The 19,427-nt window shown below is 45.0% G+C and overlaps 1 protein-coding gene across 1 annotated transcript in view; it reads left to right on the top strand.

Moving 5' to 3' along the window:
* The first annotated feature begins 8,169 nt into the window (after positions 1-8,169).
* CALCOCO2 (calcium binding and coiled-coil domain 2) overlaps positions 8,170-19,427 on the top strand; it is a 26,217-nt gene continuing 14,959 nt past the window's right edge. Inside the window, exons 1-2 of the mRNA XM_021703884.1 lie at positions 8,170-8,218; positions 14,713-14,902. Coding sequence (XP_021559559.1) covers positions 14,723-14,902 — 180 coding nt within the window. The 5' untranslated portion in view covers positions 8,170-8,218; positions 14,713-14,722. The remainder of the gene's footprint in view (positions 8,219-14,712; positions 14,903-19,427) is intronic.

Here is a 19,427-nt window from a genome sequence, read left to right as displayed (position 1 = left end):
CCGGAGGGGAAGGCGGGTGGGTTGCGCTGAGCGGGGCCGCCCGGTACTCAGGGCCGGGGCGGAGGTTGGGAGGGGAGAATAGCCGAAACCAGGACCAGGGGGAGCCCTGCAAAGAGCACCGGATTGAGACCCCAGTCAAGACCTCAGGCATGTGTCATCGTGGGCAGTTGATAGCACCTCTCCGGGCTTAGCTTCTCTAACAGTAAAGTAGCTAATCGAAAACCTACAATGAATCACTCTGGCTTCTTAAACCATGATATCTCAGAGTGGGGGGTCTGGCCGAGAGAGAGGGCCGCCCAGGGCTCTGGGGTCTTGGCTTCTTACAGCGACATTTTGACTGTCGTCTGGCAGGTAGGGAATCAGAATAGTGACTGGATTCAGATAATTGTGGTTTCCTTCCGTTTCCACCTGTCTAAGCCCAGACTAATGCGTGCCAGACTGCCTGCAAAGGATTGGCAGCCGGTAGAGCTGTTTCTGCCTGGATTAGTTCGGGATTGGTGAAAAAACAAAGGATCGATTTAAAATTTCTGAACCACGGTGTTTTTAGGAAACGGATTGAGCCAAAGATTCTTGTTGCCCATATCCATTCCTCTCCTTCTGGAGATTTCCAGATGCTTGAATTGATGCTACTGGAATGTACAATTAAAACAGTTAGCTGGCCCTCTGCCTCATACCTGCCCCCCAAACTCCGGGGGGTGAGTGGAGATCTGCAGTCAGGCAGGCTCTGTCCTTGGACGCATGGACACTCCAAAAATTGTGTAAACAAGTCTCATCAGAGGCCCATTTTGAAGCCCTAACTCCCACCCTTTACAAAACTGGTATATAATAAACCTTTATGCCTAGCTATTTGGACAGTTACTCACTACTGAGTGCTCTCATATGCATAGAAATAAACTGTTACCTTTTGGACCCAAGTTGGAGGAAGTTTTCAGGCCAGCACAGGACACTGCCCTTTTAACCTGCTGATCTGCCCAGGCAGGAGCCTAGAGGCAAAGGCATGGCTTAGCCCCAAGCGGACAATGAAAGTCTAGTTCAAGATGCTTAAGTACCCTCTGCAGGGCCTGAGGTGGAACCACTGTCGGTCTGCTGTTCTTCCTGAAACCTCTCTGCCATCCTATCCTCTTCCTATTCCCTCTTCCCCCTTCCCTCCAGGTGGCCCTGGGCTATCTTGCCCCGCCCCCTCTCCAGGGCCCAGGAGGCCCAGGTGACCATCATCAACTGGCCACGGCAGATGCTTCCCTAGAACCAACTGTCCCAGCTCTCTTCCCCTCCCCCCACCCTGCCTCTTTCTTTCCCCAGTGTCCTACCAATCTGCTCTGCCAAGCTCCTGCTTTGGTCTCGGGTCCCTCCGGAGTGATATTGTGATGGAAATGAGGGAAAGGATGCGGGAGGGAGCAGCAAAGATTTACAGCTTCCAGAGGATTTCCATTAAAATCCCTGACAACTGGTTATTTATGAGAGGGTTGGCTGCAGCGGGAGTTAATAGGCCAGAGGCTGGCACCCCTGTCCTTTCAGGGGTGATGACAAGAACAAACACGGGATGAACCATAGAGCTGCCCCCAATGGAGAGCAAAGCAGGCTCCAGCCCTATCAGGCATCTCCTCCAGGGCCAGAGTGACAGCCAGGAAATCAGAAAGCATGAGTGATTTGTGCCAGGTAAACCTGAAACAGAAAAATCCCTGAGGCCAGGGGCACCTGGGGGGCTCAGTCAGTTAAGCGTCCGACTCTTGATTTCTGCTCAGGTCATGATCTCAGGGTCCTGAGATTGAGCCCAGCATGGGGCTCAGTGCTCAGCAGGGAGTCTGCTTGAGATTCTCTCTCCCTCTCCCTCTGCCTCTCCCCATCCCCACCCCCCATAAATAAATAAATAAATCTTAAAAAGGAAAAAGAAGACAAATCCCCGAGGCAAACGCCAAGGGTTTTTCTGGGCCTGGGTGTGAAAGTTTGAAGGAGTGTGTTGGAGTCTCCCTTCCAGTGGGCAGAAAATTGGGACTGTGTCCCCTTCCCCCAGCTCAAGAGGCAAGAGTGCAAGCGGGACTGCAGGACATAGGTATGAAACTTGTTTTCACTGTCTTTTTGTTCCTAAAGCACTTACCTGACTGAATAATAAGACAATAACAAAATCCTCAGAATGTTGTTTGCTCTACAATTGACACCCAAGACTCTTTTCCTCAGTTTGGGACTCTTCCTCTAAGTCGTTAATGGGGAAAAAAAAGAGAGTCCCACTTTTGTCTGTGCCAGAGAAAGTCTTAGTATACGTACTGAGGACGGGATAGGGAGTGGAAATGAGACAAAGATTCTTAGAAGATTTTTTTTTCCCATACCCCCAGATTTTATTTTGTTTTGATTTTTTTGCTTTAAGTCTACAAGGTATGAAGGAATGTTGTGGAAGTGTGTACAATCACAGAATCAGAGTTCCTGTTAAACCAGAAAAGCTCTTATAACCGAGTATTTCCCTTGCATTTAGAAGAGGAAATCAAGGCTCAGAAAAATGTAGTGGCTTGACCAAGGCCTTGCAGCGGGTTCCCGCCCTCCTCCACTACTCCCTCCTTCACACACTCTTATTACTGTTACTGGTGAAATAGAAACAGAAACTGCTGCCCAGCCCTCCCGTTTTGACATATAGCTGTCAGGGCCAACAGAGCCCCTGGGAATGGGCTGCTTGCCCATGAGCAATGGAGCTTCCAGGCTTCTGACTTTATCTTGTCTCTCTGTCTTTCTCTTTCTCTCTCTCTCTTTCCCAAATAAATAAAATCTTCAACTAAAAAAATGTACACATGTTAAAGATTTTATGTAACTCAGTCAGTGAAGGAACTAGTCAGACAGTCAGATGGTTCAGCTGGTTCAAAAAAAAGCAGCACAATTTGTCTGACAAAAGGAAAGCTGAAAGAAATTGTAAATGGATGCAAAACTGCTTTTTTTTTTTTTCCCCCACAAGGAAAGGAGGGAAAATAGTCAAACCTCTACCAGACCAGACAGGAATTCCTTGCCTATCAGTTACCTACAATTCACAGAGTTGTAAAATAATTCTCATAGAATCAATTCATATCAGCTAATCAAGGAAGGGTGTCCAACAGATTTTTCTCTGCAGACAACAGTTTCGAAAATATGGGTGGCATTATGAAATGTCTCTCTCTTTTTTTGTTTTACTTAATGCAGTTTTTAAAAACAAAGATAGCCCTCCCAAATTCTTACAGGGACCACCTTTAAATATTAACATTCCCTAAAGTGTTTAACAGGTGACTTGGTTTGTCCACACATTCTAGAAACAATGTAAGGCATACCTAGCTCCTATTTCTCCACAAGTTTATAAAACACCATACTTGACCTGCATATGGTGAAAGCCTAACAGCATCCCAACCTAGTTAGTAGTCTCCTTCTTTCCAATGATTATTCAATCCTTCTCTTTCTCAAACCTGGGCATAGAAATTCTCTCTACTTTGTAAGGCATCCAGTTGCAGAGTCCTAGGCGGTTACAGAGACAGCAAACTTCAGGATAACTTTCCTCCCACCCTCTTTTTTGCATGGACTTGAGAGTCCAAAGGCCAGAGTCATTGCTACTGGGTAGAGCTGGGCAGGGCCGGAGCTGACGGCAGAGGTGAAACTAAGCAGCAGAGCTGCTTGGACACCTTGTAGGCTACCTCCCTCTTCTCCTTCCCATAGTCCACACCCGTGTCACCCAGATGCTGTAGATATGCACTAGCGAGGACAGTGATCACATATGTCTATTTAAATTGCAGTCTGAGGAGCGCCTGGGTGGCTCAGTTGGTTAAGGGTCCGACTCTTGATTTCGGCTCAGTTCATGATCTCGGTGTCATGAGATCAAGCTCCGAGTGGGGCTCATGCTCAGGGAGGAATCTGCTTGGGATTCCCTCCCTCCCTCTTCTTCTGTCCCTCCCCTTGCTCATGCACTCTCTCTCTCAAATAAAGAAATAAATAAAATCTTAAAAAAAAAAAATAGGGGCGCCTGGGTGGCTCAGTCGGTTAAGCGGCTGCCTTCTGCTCAGGTTATGTATGATTCCAGGGTCCTAGGATCAAGTCCCCAGTCGGGCTCCTTGCTCAGCAGGGAGCCTGCTTCTCCCTCTGCCTGCTCTGCCTGCTGTTCCCCCTGCTTGTGCTCGCTCGCTCTCTCTGACAAAATCTTTTAAAAATAAATAAATAAATAAATAAATAAATTTCAGTTCAATCGGGAATTTCCATGTCTGTGTGGGTTCCCCATACATACATACATATGCTATTAAATCTGATTTTCTCCTGTAAAATAAATTTAAACTCCATAAAAAAACCCAGTTCCCAGTTGCAATAGCCACAGCTCAGGCGCTCGATAGCCACATGTGGTTAGTGGTTACCAGATCAGATAGTGCAGATACTGAGCGTTTCCATCGCCGTAGAGAATTCTACTGGACAGCACAACTGTAGATGACTACCCCCTCCCTCCACGTCAAATTTCTCTCCCATCCCTTTTTCTGCAGGCCAAGCTTGGTATTCAAATAAATTAAATGTCTCCTTTGACAAAGACTCTCTCTTTGACCAACTTTAGTCAGCTAGGTTCCTCTGAGCCCTTTTCTTGACTAGGCTTCAACCTTGGGCTCCTATGTCCTTGCCAGATCTGTAGCTGGGGCTCAGGGGTGCAAGGGCACCTGGTTCTGGGGCCCCCAAACAGACCAGGTTCTGCCACTCACCACTGACAAATCCAAAGGCAGAGAGACGAGTCATAGAGAAACAAGAAAGGAATTTATTTCAGGGAGGCCAACACGAGAAAGACAGTGGACAGTTTCAAAGACCATCTCCAAAGTCCTGAAAATACTTGCAGGCTTATATAGGGAAAATGTGAGACGACGGTCAGTGGGTACAAACAGGTGGGCAGTAAAGGTCAGGTCGATCATTGTCTTGGGGTTGGTCATGCAGAGTCCTGCTGGCTCTGGGCAGTCCTTGTTGCTTAATGGGGGTAGTTTCAGTTCCCATCACAGGATGCTTTATCTGCAGGGTCTTTTGCCTGAGTTAAGAGATAGGCGGGAAAGAACTTAATTAGAAAGGACAGACTGAGGTCAAAATGGAGGTAGTTGAAGTCCTCTTTTAAGTCCAATTTCAGCAAAAATCCTAAATCAGCTTAGAGAGAATCCTTATTCTTTTTTGTTTGTTTGTTTGTTTTGTTTTGTTTTTTTTATTTGACAGAGAGAGAGATAGCTAGAGAGGGAACACGAGCAGGGGCAGAGGGAGAGGGAGAAGCAGGCATCACGCCGAGCAGGGAGCCCGATGCGGGGCTCAATCCCAGGACCCTGGGATCATGCCCTGAGCCGAAGGCAGACGCTTAACGACTGAGCCACCCAGGCACCCCGAGAATCCTTATTCTTGATATCTGATCAATCCCTAGTCTGCGTCAGTAAGAATCCTATTAAATCAGCTTAGCAAGAATCCCCCATTCTTGATGTCTCCTCTTAGTAATTTTCCACCCACTGACTCCCTCATCTTCCTTGATGGCTATAAATCCCCACTTGTCCTCATTGTTTTTGGAACTGAGCACAATCTCTCTCCCCTTTTGTAATATTCCTATTGCAATAGGCCCAAATAAAGTTTTCCTTACTGTTTTAATAGGCTTCAGAATAATTTTTTCTCTATTACCTTTTTTTGAAACCTTAAAATTAATTCCATGCTACCTTATCACTGTGTAAATTCCTCTTATAAAGCCACTATCATGTGGTATCATATTCATTTATGCACTGGTCTTCCTTATGGATTACTGGACTCTTGTAAAGAGTATAGTGAATGTCATGATTAAGAGCATACTCTCTTGAGTCAGAATGCTTGGTTCAAAGCCTTCTGATGACACTAGCCAGGTGAGCTTGCCCAAGTAACTTTATGTCTCTCAGCCTCAATTGTCTTATCTGTGAAATGGGGATAATAAAAGTGCTTCCCTTGTAAGGAGTCAATGAGAAAACCTACTGTGTCAGGCACAGAATTACTACTCCCAGCCCCAGTCTTTTTCTCAATTCCTAACACTTAAAGTGGAGGATTTTCTCTGTAGGTCTGAATATCAATTCCCATTCCTTCAATATCTAGTTTTAAACGGTTGTACTTGCAGCCTTCCCTTGACACTCCTATTGGAAATAAATCAGACTAATTAATTTTTTTTATTCTATGCTGTCAAATTTAGCTTCCCAAAATACCAACAAAACAACCTGCTGATAAGACAAAACTGAGGGATGCCGGGGTGGCTCGGTTGAGCAGCTGACTCTTGATTTCGGCTCAGGTCATGATCTGAGTGTCTTGGGATCCAGCCCCGTGTTCGGCTCCGCGCTCAGCAGGGAGTCCGCTTCAGGATTCTCTCTCCCCTCTGCCCCTCCCCACCTCAAAAAAAAAAAAACTGAGATTATTCTTAGCTGAGTGAGGAAGGACACTGTCTTGGCAAAGTTGTAATAGCAGCTCAGAGGCAGAAGGACAAAATAGTGGTATTGATTGAGACTTTGAAGTTTGGTTTGGAAGGGGGTGGATCTTTCAATGTGAGGGTAAAGGCAAAAGTTGATTAGGATAGGGTAAGAGTCGTGATGTAACAGCTTAGGATTGGTGGACACAGCCAAGCAAGGATTTTGAGGCCAGGGGTTCTAAGAGTCTTGAAAAGTATAGAACTATCATCATGTGATGCTTTCTATTGAAGAATTGGTGGTTCAGGGATGCCTGGGTGGCTCAGTTAAGTGTCTGCCTTCGGCTCAGGTCATGATCCCAGCGTCCTGGGATCGAGCCCCACTTCGGGCCTTCGGGCTCCCTGCTCTGTGGAGAGTCTGCTTGTCCGTCTCCAGCTCTCCTGTGTTCCCTCTCTCGCTAGCTCTCTCTATTGAATAAATAAATAAAATCTTTAAAAAAAATCAGTGGTTCTTCTAGGTGACTCCTAAAATGCACAATGGATTCATTTGCATTTTTAACATCCAGGCAAAAGTTTCATGAAATAGTTGTGTTAATATGGACAGTAAGGTGTGTGGGTGTAGGAGGTGTCAATTCTAAGGGCTTTTTAAAAAGCTACTAAGTAAAATTAAAGGAGATGTATCCAGGATACTGAGGACACTTATCCCTATAGGCAGAGTTTAAAATGGAAGAGCATAATTTTGGTAACACAGAAGGTGATTTGAACTTTCAACAGAATGCCCAGCAGTTTACTGGTTTACTTATTATTTCCCGCCATCCATTCTTCTCAGTTGAATGCCACCAATTTTGTGATAAGGCAGTATAAGGTATGCTCATTCTCCTGCCTGAAACATAAAGTGTCTTCAGGGGCATAAATTCCCCAGTTAGACTGCATAGAAAGTTTCTTCCCAGATTTAGAAGGATGCTACTCCTTGGAGAAGAGGCACTTCTAAATTTAACCATCCATAGATAGAATGTGTGGTGTTAAAGAAATAATTATTCTGACACTTGTTAAACCAGTAAGCGAGACTTTATCCAGGAGTATTGCCATAGGGACATTACAATAGAGGAGAGAGATCGTGCTCAACTCCAAATACAGTAAGGACAAGTGGATGGAAAATTACTAAGAGAAGACATCAAGGGTAGGGGCGGGGGAGATTACTGCTGAACCGACTTAACAGGATTCTTGCTGAAGACAGGCCAGGGATTGATCAGTTATCAAGGGTAAGGAATTCCCTCTAAACTGACTTAGCAGGATTCTGAGTTTATTCTTACTACAATTAGGACGAACACCACCTTGACAGAGCTAATGCTAAAAAATAATTTTATAGAAAGGGAAGGATGAAACACAGAAATGGGGGCATCCAGGGAGATTGCTGGGTCTCCTTTAGGGGCAGGCGGAAGGATGATTAAATGCCAAAGGGGGTCTCATCTGTACCGCTCTTAGTGAAGTGCTATCTAGAGGCAGGAGAAAAATGAAGATGACCTCTCGATGGCCCTTTCTTGTTCAGGACTGAAAGAAATAAAGTTCTGGGGTTTTTTTTCAAGGTAAGTAAACGTCTCATTCTAGGGGAAGAAATAGGCTCCTTGGGGAGCTGTTCGGGATGGGCGAAAACCCCATAGGGCTGCTAAGCACTCGGGTGCCCATTCACCTGAGCACTACAAGTCCCAGCAAGCACCACGGCGGGGGCGGGGCTTGGTAGCCGTTGTGACGTATGGGCGGGACCAGATGGGATCAGCTCGCCCTGGGTGTTTAGCCCCGCCCCTGTCCCTTGCCCTGCCCTGTTGCTGTTGCTGCCGACGCCGGCTGCTACTGCTGGTGAGTCCCTGGAGTGAAGGAGGGCAATTAGGGGCAGTTGGGCCTTCGGGTTCCCCAAATTCAGGCTTCCACTCTTCAGAAAGGACCTTGGGCAGGCAGAGGTGCGGCTGGTTTCGGTTTTCACTTCCTTCCATCTTTCTAGGGTGACAGTAAGTGTGAGTGGCGCCATGGAGCCCCTGGAGCCCCGTCTGCGGCCTTGGAGGGTTGAGGGGCAGTTTTCTCCCCAGGAGGGCAGAGCTTCAGTGCTTGTGGCCGGGTGGCAGGCTTCTTGAGCAGAAGGAACCCCTCTGACGGGAGTTGGGGTCTTGACGTCACGACGTCAACCACCCCCCCCCCCCCCCTTTCCCCCTTCCCCCCCCCCCCCCGCCTCCCGCGCGGGCCGAGATCTTTGGCAGTTCCTTAATCCCTGTCCTTGACCGCATCAGCATCGCTGTTTGCTACGAGGCCGAGGTGGGACTGTGCCCCGTCACCCTAGGCAAGTTACTTTCTCTTTGGGCCTCAGTTTCCCTATCTTATGAGTAGGCCTGATCCCTAAAGTCTCTTTCCTTCAGATGAAGCCTTCTGTAATTGGACATACTCTAGGCAGAAAAAAGCAACTGGAGTGTAATGACCTGCTTCTTTACCGTTGATCTCCCGGAGCCCCTCCCTACGGCTACCATCAACCCAATTTAATTTAGGGGCTAATGTTCCCCCCTTATGATTTCAACCCTTCCCAGGCATGTTAACCTTTTTCTATCACTTGGATTCTTTGCTCCCGATGCAAGCCAACAAGTGGCCATTGCTGGAGCTGAGTAGAATAATACAGATGCTATCTATTATAACTTCCCCGGTTGCAAAAACCATCTAAAACAGAGGACTTTTAAGGTCTTTGTAGATTATGTAGAGTCAAAACAGAGGACTTTTAAGGTCTTTTTAGATTATGTAGAGTACATAATTAGGGAATATCCAGGTGACTCACTTTCACAGATATTTTCAAAGGGCCTCTACCTGAAACTCTACCTTTTAGCAGATATGGCAGCTGTGGAGCGGAAAGGACCCCAAGAAAGGTGGTGAGAGTTACATAGCACTAACAAGTATTATCTTTCAAGTCAGATAGTACAGCTAGGGCTCTTTAAACACTTTGTGCTTGTTGATACAATACCGTGGTTCTTTATTTCCTTAGATGAAAAGAGACCGTTAATATGACCTCTTTCACTTTCTTTTTCTTTCACTTAGGATCATCATTGTAGCTGAAAAGTTTCTTGGAGATTTTCTAGCCTGATCCATACTGATGAGGATACTGAGGCCTAAACGGAGGCAGTGCGACTTAGCCAAGATGCCACAGCTAGTTAGTGGCAGAACTAAGACAGGATCCCAGGTCCCTTGGCTCCTAGCCTAGTTCCCTTTCCAGGGCACTTCAAACCCTGTCACCACCCATGTCACTTCAGGGGTTAGCACAGTCACCCCTTTCAAGGAAAAAATGTACCATCTCAGTTAAATTGAATAGAGGATTAGGACACAGCGTTGAGGCTTTCACACAGTTTCTTCTGGTTGCCTGCATCTCATGTCCCACAACTGTTTTTCTTTCCTCGCCCCGTACTGCTGGCGCTGCTGATGTGGGATATGGCTGAGGGCCTGCTTCGAACAAACGGGGCAGCCAATCCCAGCAGTTGTTAATGAGGAGTATTACAAACCTCTTGGAGGTATACAAGTTCTCTAAGGCACTCTGAAAGATTTTAGGTAAAAACTAGAATGAACTTGGAAATTTTGGATTAGAACAAGTAGCTCAAGAATTTGAAGGCCAGTGACTGTGTGTCTTTGCTTTTGGTCAGGGCCATAGTGGCCACTGTCCAGGTTCTCTAAGGGTAGTTTCGAGCAAGCATCTCTTCCAGGGCCTGGAGGAGTGGGATTCAAATCAGTTCATACATTTTGCTAATGGCTACTAGTTTAGAAAGTTACATAAGCAGGATGAAGGGATTAGATGAAATGCAGTTTGGGGGTTTTTTGCTTATCTTTTGTTTTTACTGTTCCCAAATGAATTGATTTGCATTTCTTTCTTGGCTGTGGGAACATTTGATTTCCTTCTGTGAACTAATCCAGATAAACTACTGATAGTCTTTCATTTCTCTAAACCTGTGCCCACAGGTATGAAAGGCTAATGTAAAAACGTTGGGCATGCTCTACGGTAGAACTTCAGTTATTTTTTAATAAGATTATTTCTTCTTCATGGTTCAGCACACATGGGGAAAATCTTTAGGAAAATTGGTGAGTTGATTTGGTTGAGTATTTGCATTGTTAGAATCTGAAGCAGGAAGATTTATAATATTTTTAAATTTTTCTGCTAAAAAGCGTATCTGTGTACTTTACAGATTCACTCAGGGCAGAAGTAGAATTAGCTGTTCCTTTTCTTCAGGAGAACGTAAAAGAATCTCTGCCCTCATGGAACAGTCCTGGGAGTAGTATATTAGGCTTGAAAAGCTCATTAGATGAAAATGTGTCAGGTTTTCTTAGAAGCCAGAAGCCAGTTCAGGGGACTCATTTTAAAACACATTGCCTGTTATTGCATGCATCCTCTGAGGACCCTAATCCTTTTGGAAACTGAGCTGAAAAAAATCAGAGCCCAAGTAAAGTGCTTCTGACAGTTTGTAGAATCTCTGCATTATTTTCCCCTACTCAGTGGTTAGCTTTTAGACATCCCTATTTGTTTTTCCTGCTCACTGCTCGTGTGGCTAGTCTTGGGCATGAGGGTAGGAGGAGGGAATTAGGTGGAATGCTATCCCATGATTTCTAGGGGGCCTAATTCATCCCACTGCTTTTCAATGGCTCCGTAGCTCTCAGGCTTCTAAATTTAACTTTTGCTCTTTTTTTTTTTTTTTTAAGATTTTATTTATTTATTTGACAGAGAGAGACATAGCGAGAGCAGGAACACAAACGGGGAGTGGGAGAGGGAGAAGCAGGCTTCCCAAGGAGCAGGGAGCCCGATGCGGGGCTCAGTCCCAGGACCCTGAGATCATGACCTGAGCCGAAGGCAGACGCTCAACGACTGAGCCACCCCGGTGCCCCTAACTTTTGCTCTTTTTCTAGCTCGTCTCATTTCCCTCCATGGATATTGTCAGAATTAGAAGTGGATGGTGAACAGATTCTATAGTGGGAGGAGCTGTTAAAGAAGGGGAAGTTGATGCTTAAATCGTTGTACTTTTTCTTCTACATCCTCTCTGCCCCCTCCACAAATAGTCCTTTCTGGGCCACTTTGACAGCAAGGTGATTTCCCCAGCCATTGTCAGAACCCATTTCTCCCAAGGAGCCTAATCACTGGGAGGGAGGAAAGGGTTTTAAGGATCACTGACCTTAAAAATTGGTATAGTAATAGATAGATACCTTCCTTCCAGGAAAAGTGAAATGAGGTAACTCCTTGCTGACCCAGTTCAGATTAGCATGGTTATACTCATGGCCTTTCACCCATGGCCTTTTCTGTCCTCAGCTTTGGTAAAGAGCAGAGAAGCAAGCCATGGCTGTTCTCCACTCTGCCTGCCTCCTCAACCCCTTCCCCAGTCTCCCACAGAAGAGAGTTTCCTATTTCAAGAACAATTGAATTCCAAATACCTAGAGATCCACTAGGTGCCCTCTGAGTCATCCCGGGAAGGTGATGAGATCTCTGAAATGGGAAACTTCATGGAGCCTTACATTTTTGATAAGCAAGGAACCAAGACTGTTGACTTCCAGATAGATGATTAGGTGTTCAGATGAATGAAAAGAGCTAGTTTCCACTGGCTATCCCTACTCTCAAGCCTCAACATGAGCTCTTTTGTGTCTTTGTGTGTGTGTGCACGCGCGTGCATGTCCTTTCTTTAGTGTTCTGTTCATGAGCTTATAGATTGATTGTTTTTCTAGTAGGAAAGAGGATGTACGAAGCCCTCATACCCTTGGATGGTCTTGCCTTTCAGAGTAACATCCATTTGCAAAACAGCTTGCCAGAGTTTGAGTGTGTAGAAGGTGGGTAATGGAGTGTGAATTTTATGGGCCCTTAAGGAAATCAAATCTGTGCCTTTTGTTTTTTTGGCACCATACCACTTGAACCAGCTATGCCAGTTGAACCGGCCATACCAGGAATTGACATAGCACTTGGAGATTATCATCTCTTCACCCTATTTTAGAGAAGAGAAAGCTGAGAAACAGCAGCTTCTCTAAGGGTACCCAACAAATTAAGAGCAGGGCTTAAAAAAAGAATTAGCCCCGCGGTCATTCACACCATTGTTTACCTACAAAGCCCCTTCCTTTCACTTTTTGATGAATCACATGCATTTCACTTATTCAGTGAATAGTTAATCAGCAATTACTACGGGCTAGGCATTATGTCATGTGTACAGGGGTGATAGTGTTATGAAGTAAAAGAAGAGGGAGTTGGGTACTTAGGCTAATTGAGAGACAGGCCCTGAAGCCACTCTTAACCTGAGTGTTCTTTATGATGCACAGACAACAGATTAAGTCATTTTACAAGCTCAGATAAATGCTGTTCCAGGCTGAGGACAGAGGGGATATGCTGGCCTCAGTAAGACTTGAGACCCCTGGAAAAGAAAGGGGTCTGCAAGCTGAGAAATCTCCCTGCCCACCCTCCCATAGCATCCAAGAGATCACACAGGCAACAGCGTATATGTGGAACTAGTTCTGACCTAGACTGGAACGAGACGTCCCCCTTCCTCAGAAAAACTGATCTGAGGTTTGAGGTTAAGGATGTGGCAAAACTGCCACAAACCAGAAAGCTAATACATTTCCTAGTTCCTTAGCTTAATCCCAGGAATAGACAGTTCAGTGCCACCAAAGTCCCCCTGCCTTCTCTGTGAGAAAATTGACCACTGGGGGAGTTGGAAGAAGAGGCCTGGTGGTTTAGCATTCAAAATAAAACCAGGAAATAAGTAGGGTCAGGCAGGACTAGAAGGGCTGTGTTTTTTGGTTATTGTTCTTATTTTTAAAAATTGAGTTGTATACAATCTTCCAACATGTTCCAGCAGCCGAATTTGTAAGGTATCACATAGTAGTCCCCTATATACAGCTCTCCTTCAGCTGCTGTATGCAGCCACCGTATTGTTTCCATTTCCAAATGAAACCCTGGGTTGAGGAGCATGGACTCACTAAACGTTAGACCCGGGGAGCATTTAGAAGATGGAGCAGGTGACTTTTGAGAGGCAGGAAGTGTCAGATCTCAGCAATTCAAAAGACTCTGATTCTTTTCTATATTGTTTTTACCTCCCAAATAGTTTGCCATGCTTGATCACATTTTATCTGTACCGTGACCTGCAAAGATGAAATACAGGTTATATCCCCAGTGTTATAAATAGGGATCCAACTTGCTTGCTGTCCTCCAAACATGGGCAGCATTTCTCTCTTTCGTTGCTTTTATGCATGCCATTTCATTCACCTGGAATTTCCTCACCCCCAAGTCCAAAGGCTCATCTTCCTTGAGGGCTTATCCAGGCCTCTACTCACCCCTCAAAGCTCTTCTTCATTTTCCTAGCCAGTTGCATCTCTCCCTCTTTTGAACCCAAGAGCATTTTGCACTGATTCCATCCTTTTGTCGGTCACTTGTTTTCTCATCTAATTGCATTGGGACCCTTTCAAGGGCAAAGCCTATGGCAGAAAACAAAACAAAACACCCACAAATTAAGAAAATCACTAACATCTGGCAAGTACTTTCTTCTTGCAGACTCTGCTAATACTTTATTCTGTCATTCTACATATTTCTACTTTGTGTGATGCTATGGCAGGTAGTGATTTAAGGCCTGCAGACTTTACATTAATTATTTCAGTTAATGTTCATGGAAAACCAAATGACGTAGGTGTTTCAGTAGCCCCATTTTACAGGTGAGGGAACAGGCATAGAGCCCGGCTGATTAAGTGAGTTGCCCAAGCTCATGCATCTAATAGGTAGTGAGGCTGGAATTGGAACTTCGCCATTCTGGATTCAGAACCCATGCTTGTCACCGGTGCGTGTCAGATAATCTGCTCTCACAACCCTACCTTTCTTCCTGCACCCATGCCCAGCTCCCAGCAGAATGCAAAGACTCGGTAATTATAGGATAAATGGAATGAGTGGAGAAGCTGAAATCTAGAGAAATTGATAGTCAGGAAGTCACAGGACTTGTTGGGATGAAAAATCTAGACTCCAGGTCTTACCATTCCCAGCTCAGGTTATTTTCCTCGAGGCTGCCTTACTTATTTAAGGCACTGAGAAGAAGTGGAACAAACAAGCTATGAGCAGAGAATAAAGGTATGTGAGGGTGGTGGTGCCGTGGCAGAGATCAAAGACATTCTTAGAAAGATCTTATAGCACAGGAAGCTATGAATGCAGAATGGCTCAAAGTGAAACAGAAAGCAAGTTGTATGATCTCAATCCCTGTCAGGCTTTTGCTTTTCCTGACTTGCCTCGAATGGAATGTTCCTTGGGTGAGAGCCCAGAAATCTCCCAACATTTCAAACAGCCCTTTCTGAGCCTTATTCTATCCCATATCTCGTAACAGGACACCCACCATGGAAGAGACTCTAGAAGATCCCCCCACATCAGCTGTCTTGCTGGATCATTGTCATTTCTCTCAGGTCATCTTTAACAGCGTGGAGAAGTTCTATGTCCCTGGAGGGGATGTCACATGCTATTATACACTCACCCAGCATTTCATTCCCCGCCGAAAGGATTGGATTGGCATCTTTAGAGTAAGTGGTTAATTTAGTACCAAGTGACTGGGAACTAGAGGTTACTCTTCATTAACTGCGTGTGTGACCGTCTGTGTATTATAAGCATTTTGCATCTTATGTCTGGCCTTTTTTTTTTTTTTAAGATTTTATCTATTCATTTAAGAGAGAGAGTATGAGTGGCAGGGGGCAGAGGGACAAGCAGACTCCCTGTTGAACAAGGAGCCTGACACAGGGCTCGATCCCAGGACCCTGAGATCATGACCTGAGCCGAAGTCAGACACTTAACTGACTGAGCCACCCAGGCGCCCCACACCTCTTTTTTTTTTTTGGTCTGGCCGTTTAAAAAACAATTTTTTTCTTTTTTAAGATTTTTATTTATTTGACAGAGAGAGAGCACAAGCAGGGGGAGCAGCAGAGGGAGAGGGAGAAGCAGGCTCTCCGCTGAGCAGGGAGCCCAACACAGGCCTTGTTCCCAGGACCCCAGGATCATGACCTGAGCTAAAAGCAGACGCTTAACCGACTGAGCCACCCAGGCACCCCTGGCCAATTTTAAAAATCCTAAACTAGGGGCGCCTGGGTGGCTCAGTTGGTTAAGCAGCTGCCTTCGGCTCAGGTCATGATCCTAGGGTCCTGAGATAAGCCCCACATGGGGCTCCTTGCTCAGCAGGGAGCCTGTTTCTCCCTCTCCCTCTGCCTGCCGCTCTGCCTGCTTGTGTGCTCTCTCTGTCAAATAAATAAATAAATAATCTTTTAAAAAAATAAATAAATAAAAATAAAATACTAAACTAAACTCCCTGGTACTTCCCAACTTCCCCTTCACACACCTACATGTGCTGTGGGACTCAAGTTTTAATTTCAGTCGCAAGCCAAAATAAGATGGCAAATCATATAGCCCCCAAGTTTTATGATGCTTTCAAAGACCAAATGTAAATGTTTTTAAATTATCCTATTTTGAAATACTCATCTATGAGTTGACTGGGATGAGTGGCCCCTTATGTAATTTCTGTGACCTTAAACATTGCTTTCTTACTAAAGAAGAGTGTTTAATTTGTTTTAATATGAGTATTACATATCTAAAAAGGAGGTCGAGAAGTTACCTGGTTTGACGTCCTGCATCCAAGAAGTTTATTACTGAATAAGTGTGACTTGCTTCTTTGTAAAGATTTCCAGGGATATAAATTTTCTGAGGTCCCTCAGGGACCTCTCCTAGTTCAAGTACAGAAATGGTACTTTTTTTTATTATAATCAACTTATTCTCTGCCTCCCTTTCTCCCCCTATCTGTGTCTCTCTCTGTCCCTCACATCATACACACACACACACACACACACTCACACACACACACACCCCATAATGACAGATCTTCCTATTACATCCAGAGACAGAAGATAAAGGTCAAATTTAAGTAATTTACACTGCTGAGTTCCAAGATCAGTGACCTTTGTTTTGACACCTCAGTATGTCATGTGCTTGTTTGCCAGTGTTGTTCATCCTGAAATCAGACATCATTCTTTTTTTTTATTTTATTTTATTATGTTAGTCACCATACATTACATCATTAGTTTTTGATGTAGTGTTCCATGATTCATTGTTTGCATGTAACACCCAGTGCTCCATTCAATACGTGCCCTCTTTACTACCCATCGCTGGGCTAACCCATCCCCCCACCCCCCTCACCTCTAGAACCCTCAGTTTGTTTCTCAGAGTCCCTAGTCTCTCATGGTTCGTCAGACATCATTCTTGACTGCACTGTGGAGGAGCTGGTGCTTATTCACATCCGTCACAGAGTTACTTTTCCTTAATTGTTTGGAATTCTAAGCTAACTGATGGAGCCATGGAAGCTCGTGTTTAGAGGCAGGGATAGCAGGACACCTCCTGAGACTGCAGGATATTGACTCGTTAGACTGAAGGATGTGCTGACACAGAAAACTGACACACCGGAGTATTTCCTATTTTGGAAGATGATTGTTGTTTTTTTCTTCCCCATATGTAGCAAAGCTGTCAAGTAGAATTTTCTACAATGGAGCTGTACCTTCACTGTCCAGGACGCGTCCTGATGGCCTCTAGCCACATGTGGGTATTGAGCACTTAAAATGTGGCTAGAATTATGAAAATTTAATTAATTTAAATGGGCTAGTGGCTATCATTCTGGACAGTGCAGCTACAGATAATTTAAAAAGAGGACAATTTGAAAACTGCTTATTCATCTTTGAAATGTAATCTGTGGGCATCTGGGTGGCTCAGTCGGTTAAATGTCTGCCTTTGGCTCAGGTCATGACCCCAAGGTTCTGGGATCGAGTCCTGTGTCGGGCTCCCTGCTCAGTGGGGAGTCTGCTTCTCCTTCTACCTTTTCCCCCTGCTCGTGATATCTCACTCTCTCAAATAAATAAATAAAATCTTAAAAAAAAAAATGAAATGTAACCTATAACTTTTTTTTTTTTCAACACGGTTATATTTCTGTTTTGCCTAGACTGGTTGTATTTTCCAAGGACTTAGCAACTTCCAGTGAGGACTTGACCGTAAACCAAATGAAAATCTTATACCTTTTAAAAACAAATGTTTAAAAAAATTTTTGAGGGGCGCCTGGGTGGCTCAGTTGGTTAAGCGGCTGCCTTCAGCTCAGGTCATGATCTCTGGGTCCCAGGATCAAGCCCTGCAGAGCGGGGAGCCCGCTTCTCCCTCTCCCTCTCCCTCTGTGATCTCTCTCTCTCTCTCAAATAAATAAATGAAATCTTTAAAAAAATTTTTTTGAAAACTGCATCTATTTTGGAATGCTTCGTGTATTTCAGAGGTATTGCCATGATTCCATAAAGAAAACCATTAATACAAAAAATGGCCTCTCGTGTTCATTGTCCATGAAGCTATTGATTTGAACAGCTACCTAGAGGCCTGAAAGAAAGTTCTAAGACTAATAAAGAGAACACAGACTTTTTGAGAACATGTGATGTGCAGGGTCTGAGGTTTTGTGCGTGTGTGTGTGTCTGTGTTTTCACTGAGCCTCACAGCACAGCAGTACCCTTAGATAGGGAGTCTTATCTCTTACGCACAGATGAATAAAATGAATATACTCAAGATGGTGACTTTCCCAGTGAGTAACTGGTGAACAAGTTTGTTTGATTCCTAAACCTCTGCTTTTTTTCCTCTTCTGCTGAATTCATATGAACAACAGATGGTAGAGAGTTGACTATAAAGTGTTATCTTTCATATCTCCCTTGGAAAGCTCACCTGGTGTTCTTGTAGTATAATCTCTCTCTCTCTCTCTTTTTAAAGACTTTAGGTATTTTAGAGAGAGAGAGCAGAGGGAGGGAGAGAATGTCAAGCTGAGTGCAGAGCCCAGTGCAGGGCCCAATCCCACGACCCAGAGATCATGACCTGAGCCAAAATCAAGAGTGGGACGCTCAACCAACTGAGCCACCCAGGCACCCCTCTTTTTAATTTTATTTTAAGTAAACTCCACACCTCACATGGGGCTCAGACTCACAACCCCGCTCGCAGTGCCTGACTGGCTCAGTCAGTGGAGCTCCGCAACCCTTGATCTCGGGGTTGTGAGTTCAAGCCACACATTGGGGGTAGAGATCACTTAAAAATTTTTTTTTTCCTTTTTTCTAATTAAAAAAAAAAAAGTCGCATGCTCCATTAACTGAACCATTGCAGTGCAGTCTCAACCATACTCCCCAGCTCCTCACCAGTCGGGAGGCTGGTCCTTCCTGGCACCAAGCAGACGCTTGTGAACTGTTTTCGAATGTGCTATATGTTTCATCTTCTCAATATAGCAAAAGCTACCAGCAATGATAGAGCCTAAAGTAAGTGGGAGTTGGCTTTCCTGACGTCAGGGCACAACCCTGTGCTCCATGTTCTTCTTTCCGTGGGCATTTAAATGTTTCCAAGGGCCCCGAGAGGGGACATGTCATGCCATGAGAGGCCCACCGGGACTAGGACTACTCAGGTGGAGGGGCCAAGGCCAGAAATTGCAGGTGGCCAGAAGTTGTGTCCTTGGTCTAAGACTGCTGTAATTCTTAGGCCTTCCCAGATGGTATTTTGGTCACAGTGCATTAAGAAACTCCAGGATGTGAATGAAGACTCCATAAAATTCTTGTTTCCTGTACCGCCACAGGCCGCGGTCTCTGAGATGCGTTCAGCAATGGGGTGTGTATTAATGAGACACTAAAACATGCCCTGCTATGTTCTGATGAGCTTTCAGTGTAGCCTTTTCAACCCTGCACTGATTCCTTCATATATAAAAATGGAATTTATTTTTAGTTCTTTTTCTTCCCACTGGGCTCAGGCAGGGTCAAAATATGGCAATAAATGTAATTTCACTTCTCTTTTGCTGAGTGTTCTCCCCTCGAAGACACAATGGCTCCCTTTCTATTCTCTGGTGTGCCCTTATCCTCCAGATACGATTTGAGCCATCTTTTACCCCTCTTCACATTTACTAAGAATATTTTCCACTTGGGCGCCTGGGTGGCTCAGATGGTTAAGCGTCTGCCTTCGGCTCAGGTCGTGATCCCAGGGTCCTGGGATCGAGTCCCGCATCGGGCTCCC

Source organism: Neomonachus schauinslandi, chromosome 15, assembly GCF_002201575.2.
Source record: "Neomonachus schauinslandi chromosome 15, ASM220157v2, whole genome shotgun sequence".
Taxonomy (NCBI): Eukaryota; Metazoa; Chordata; class Mammalia; order Carnivora; family Phocidae; genus Neomonachus; species Neomonachus schauinslandi.
Note: the sequence above shows the minus strand (reverse complement) of the source record. Positions and strands in the feature narration are given on the sequence as shown.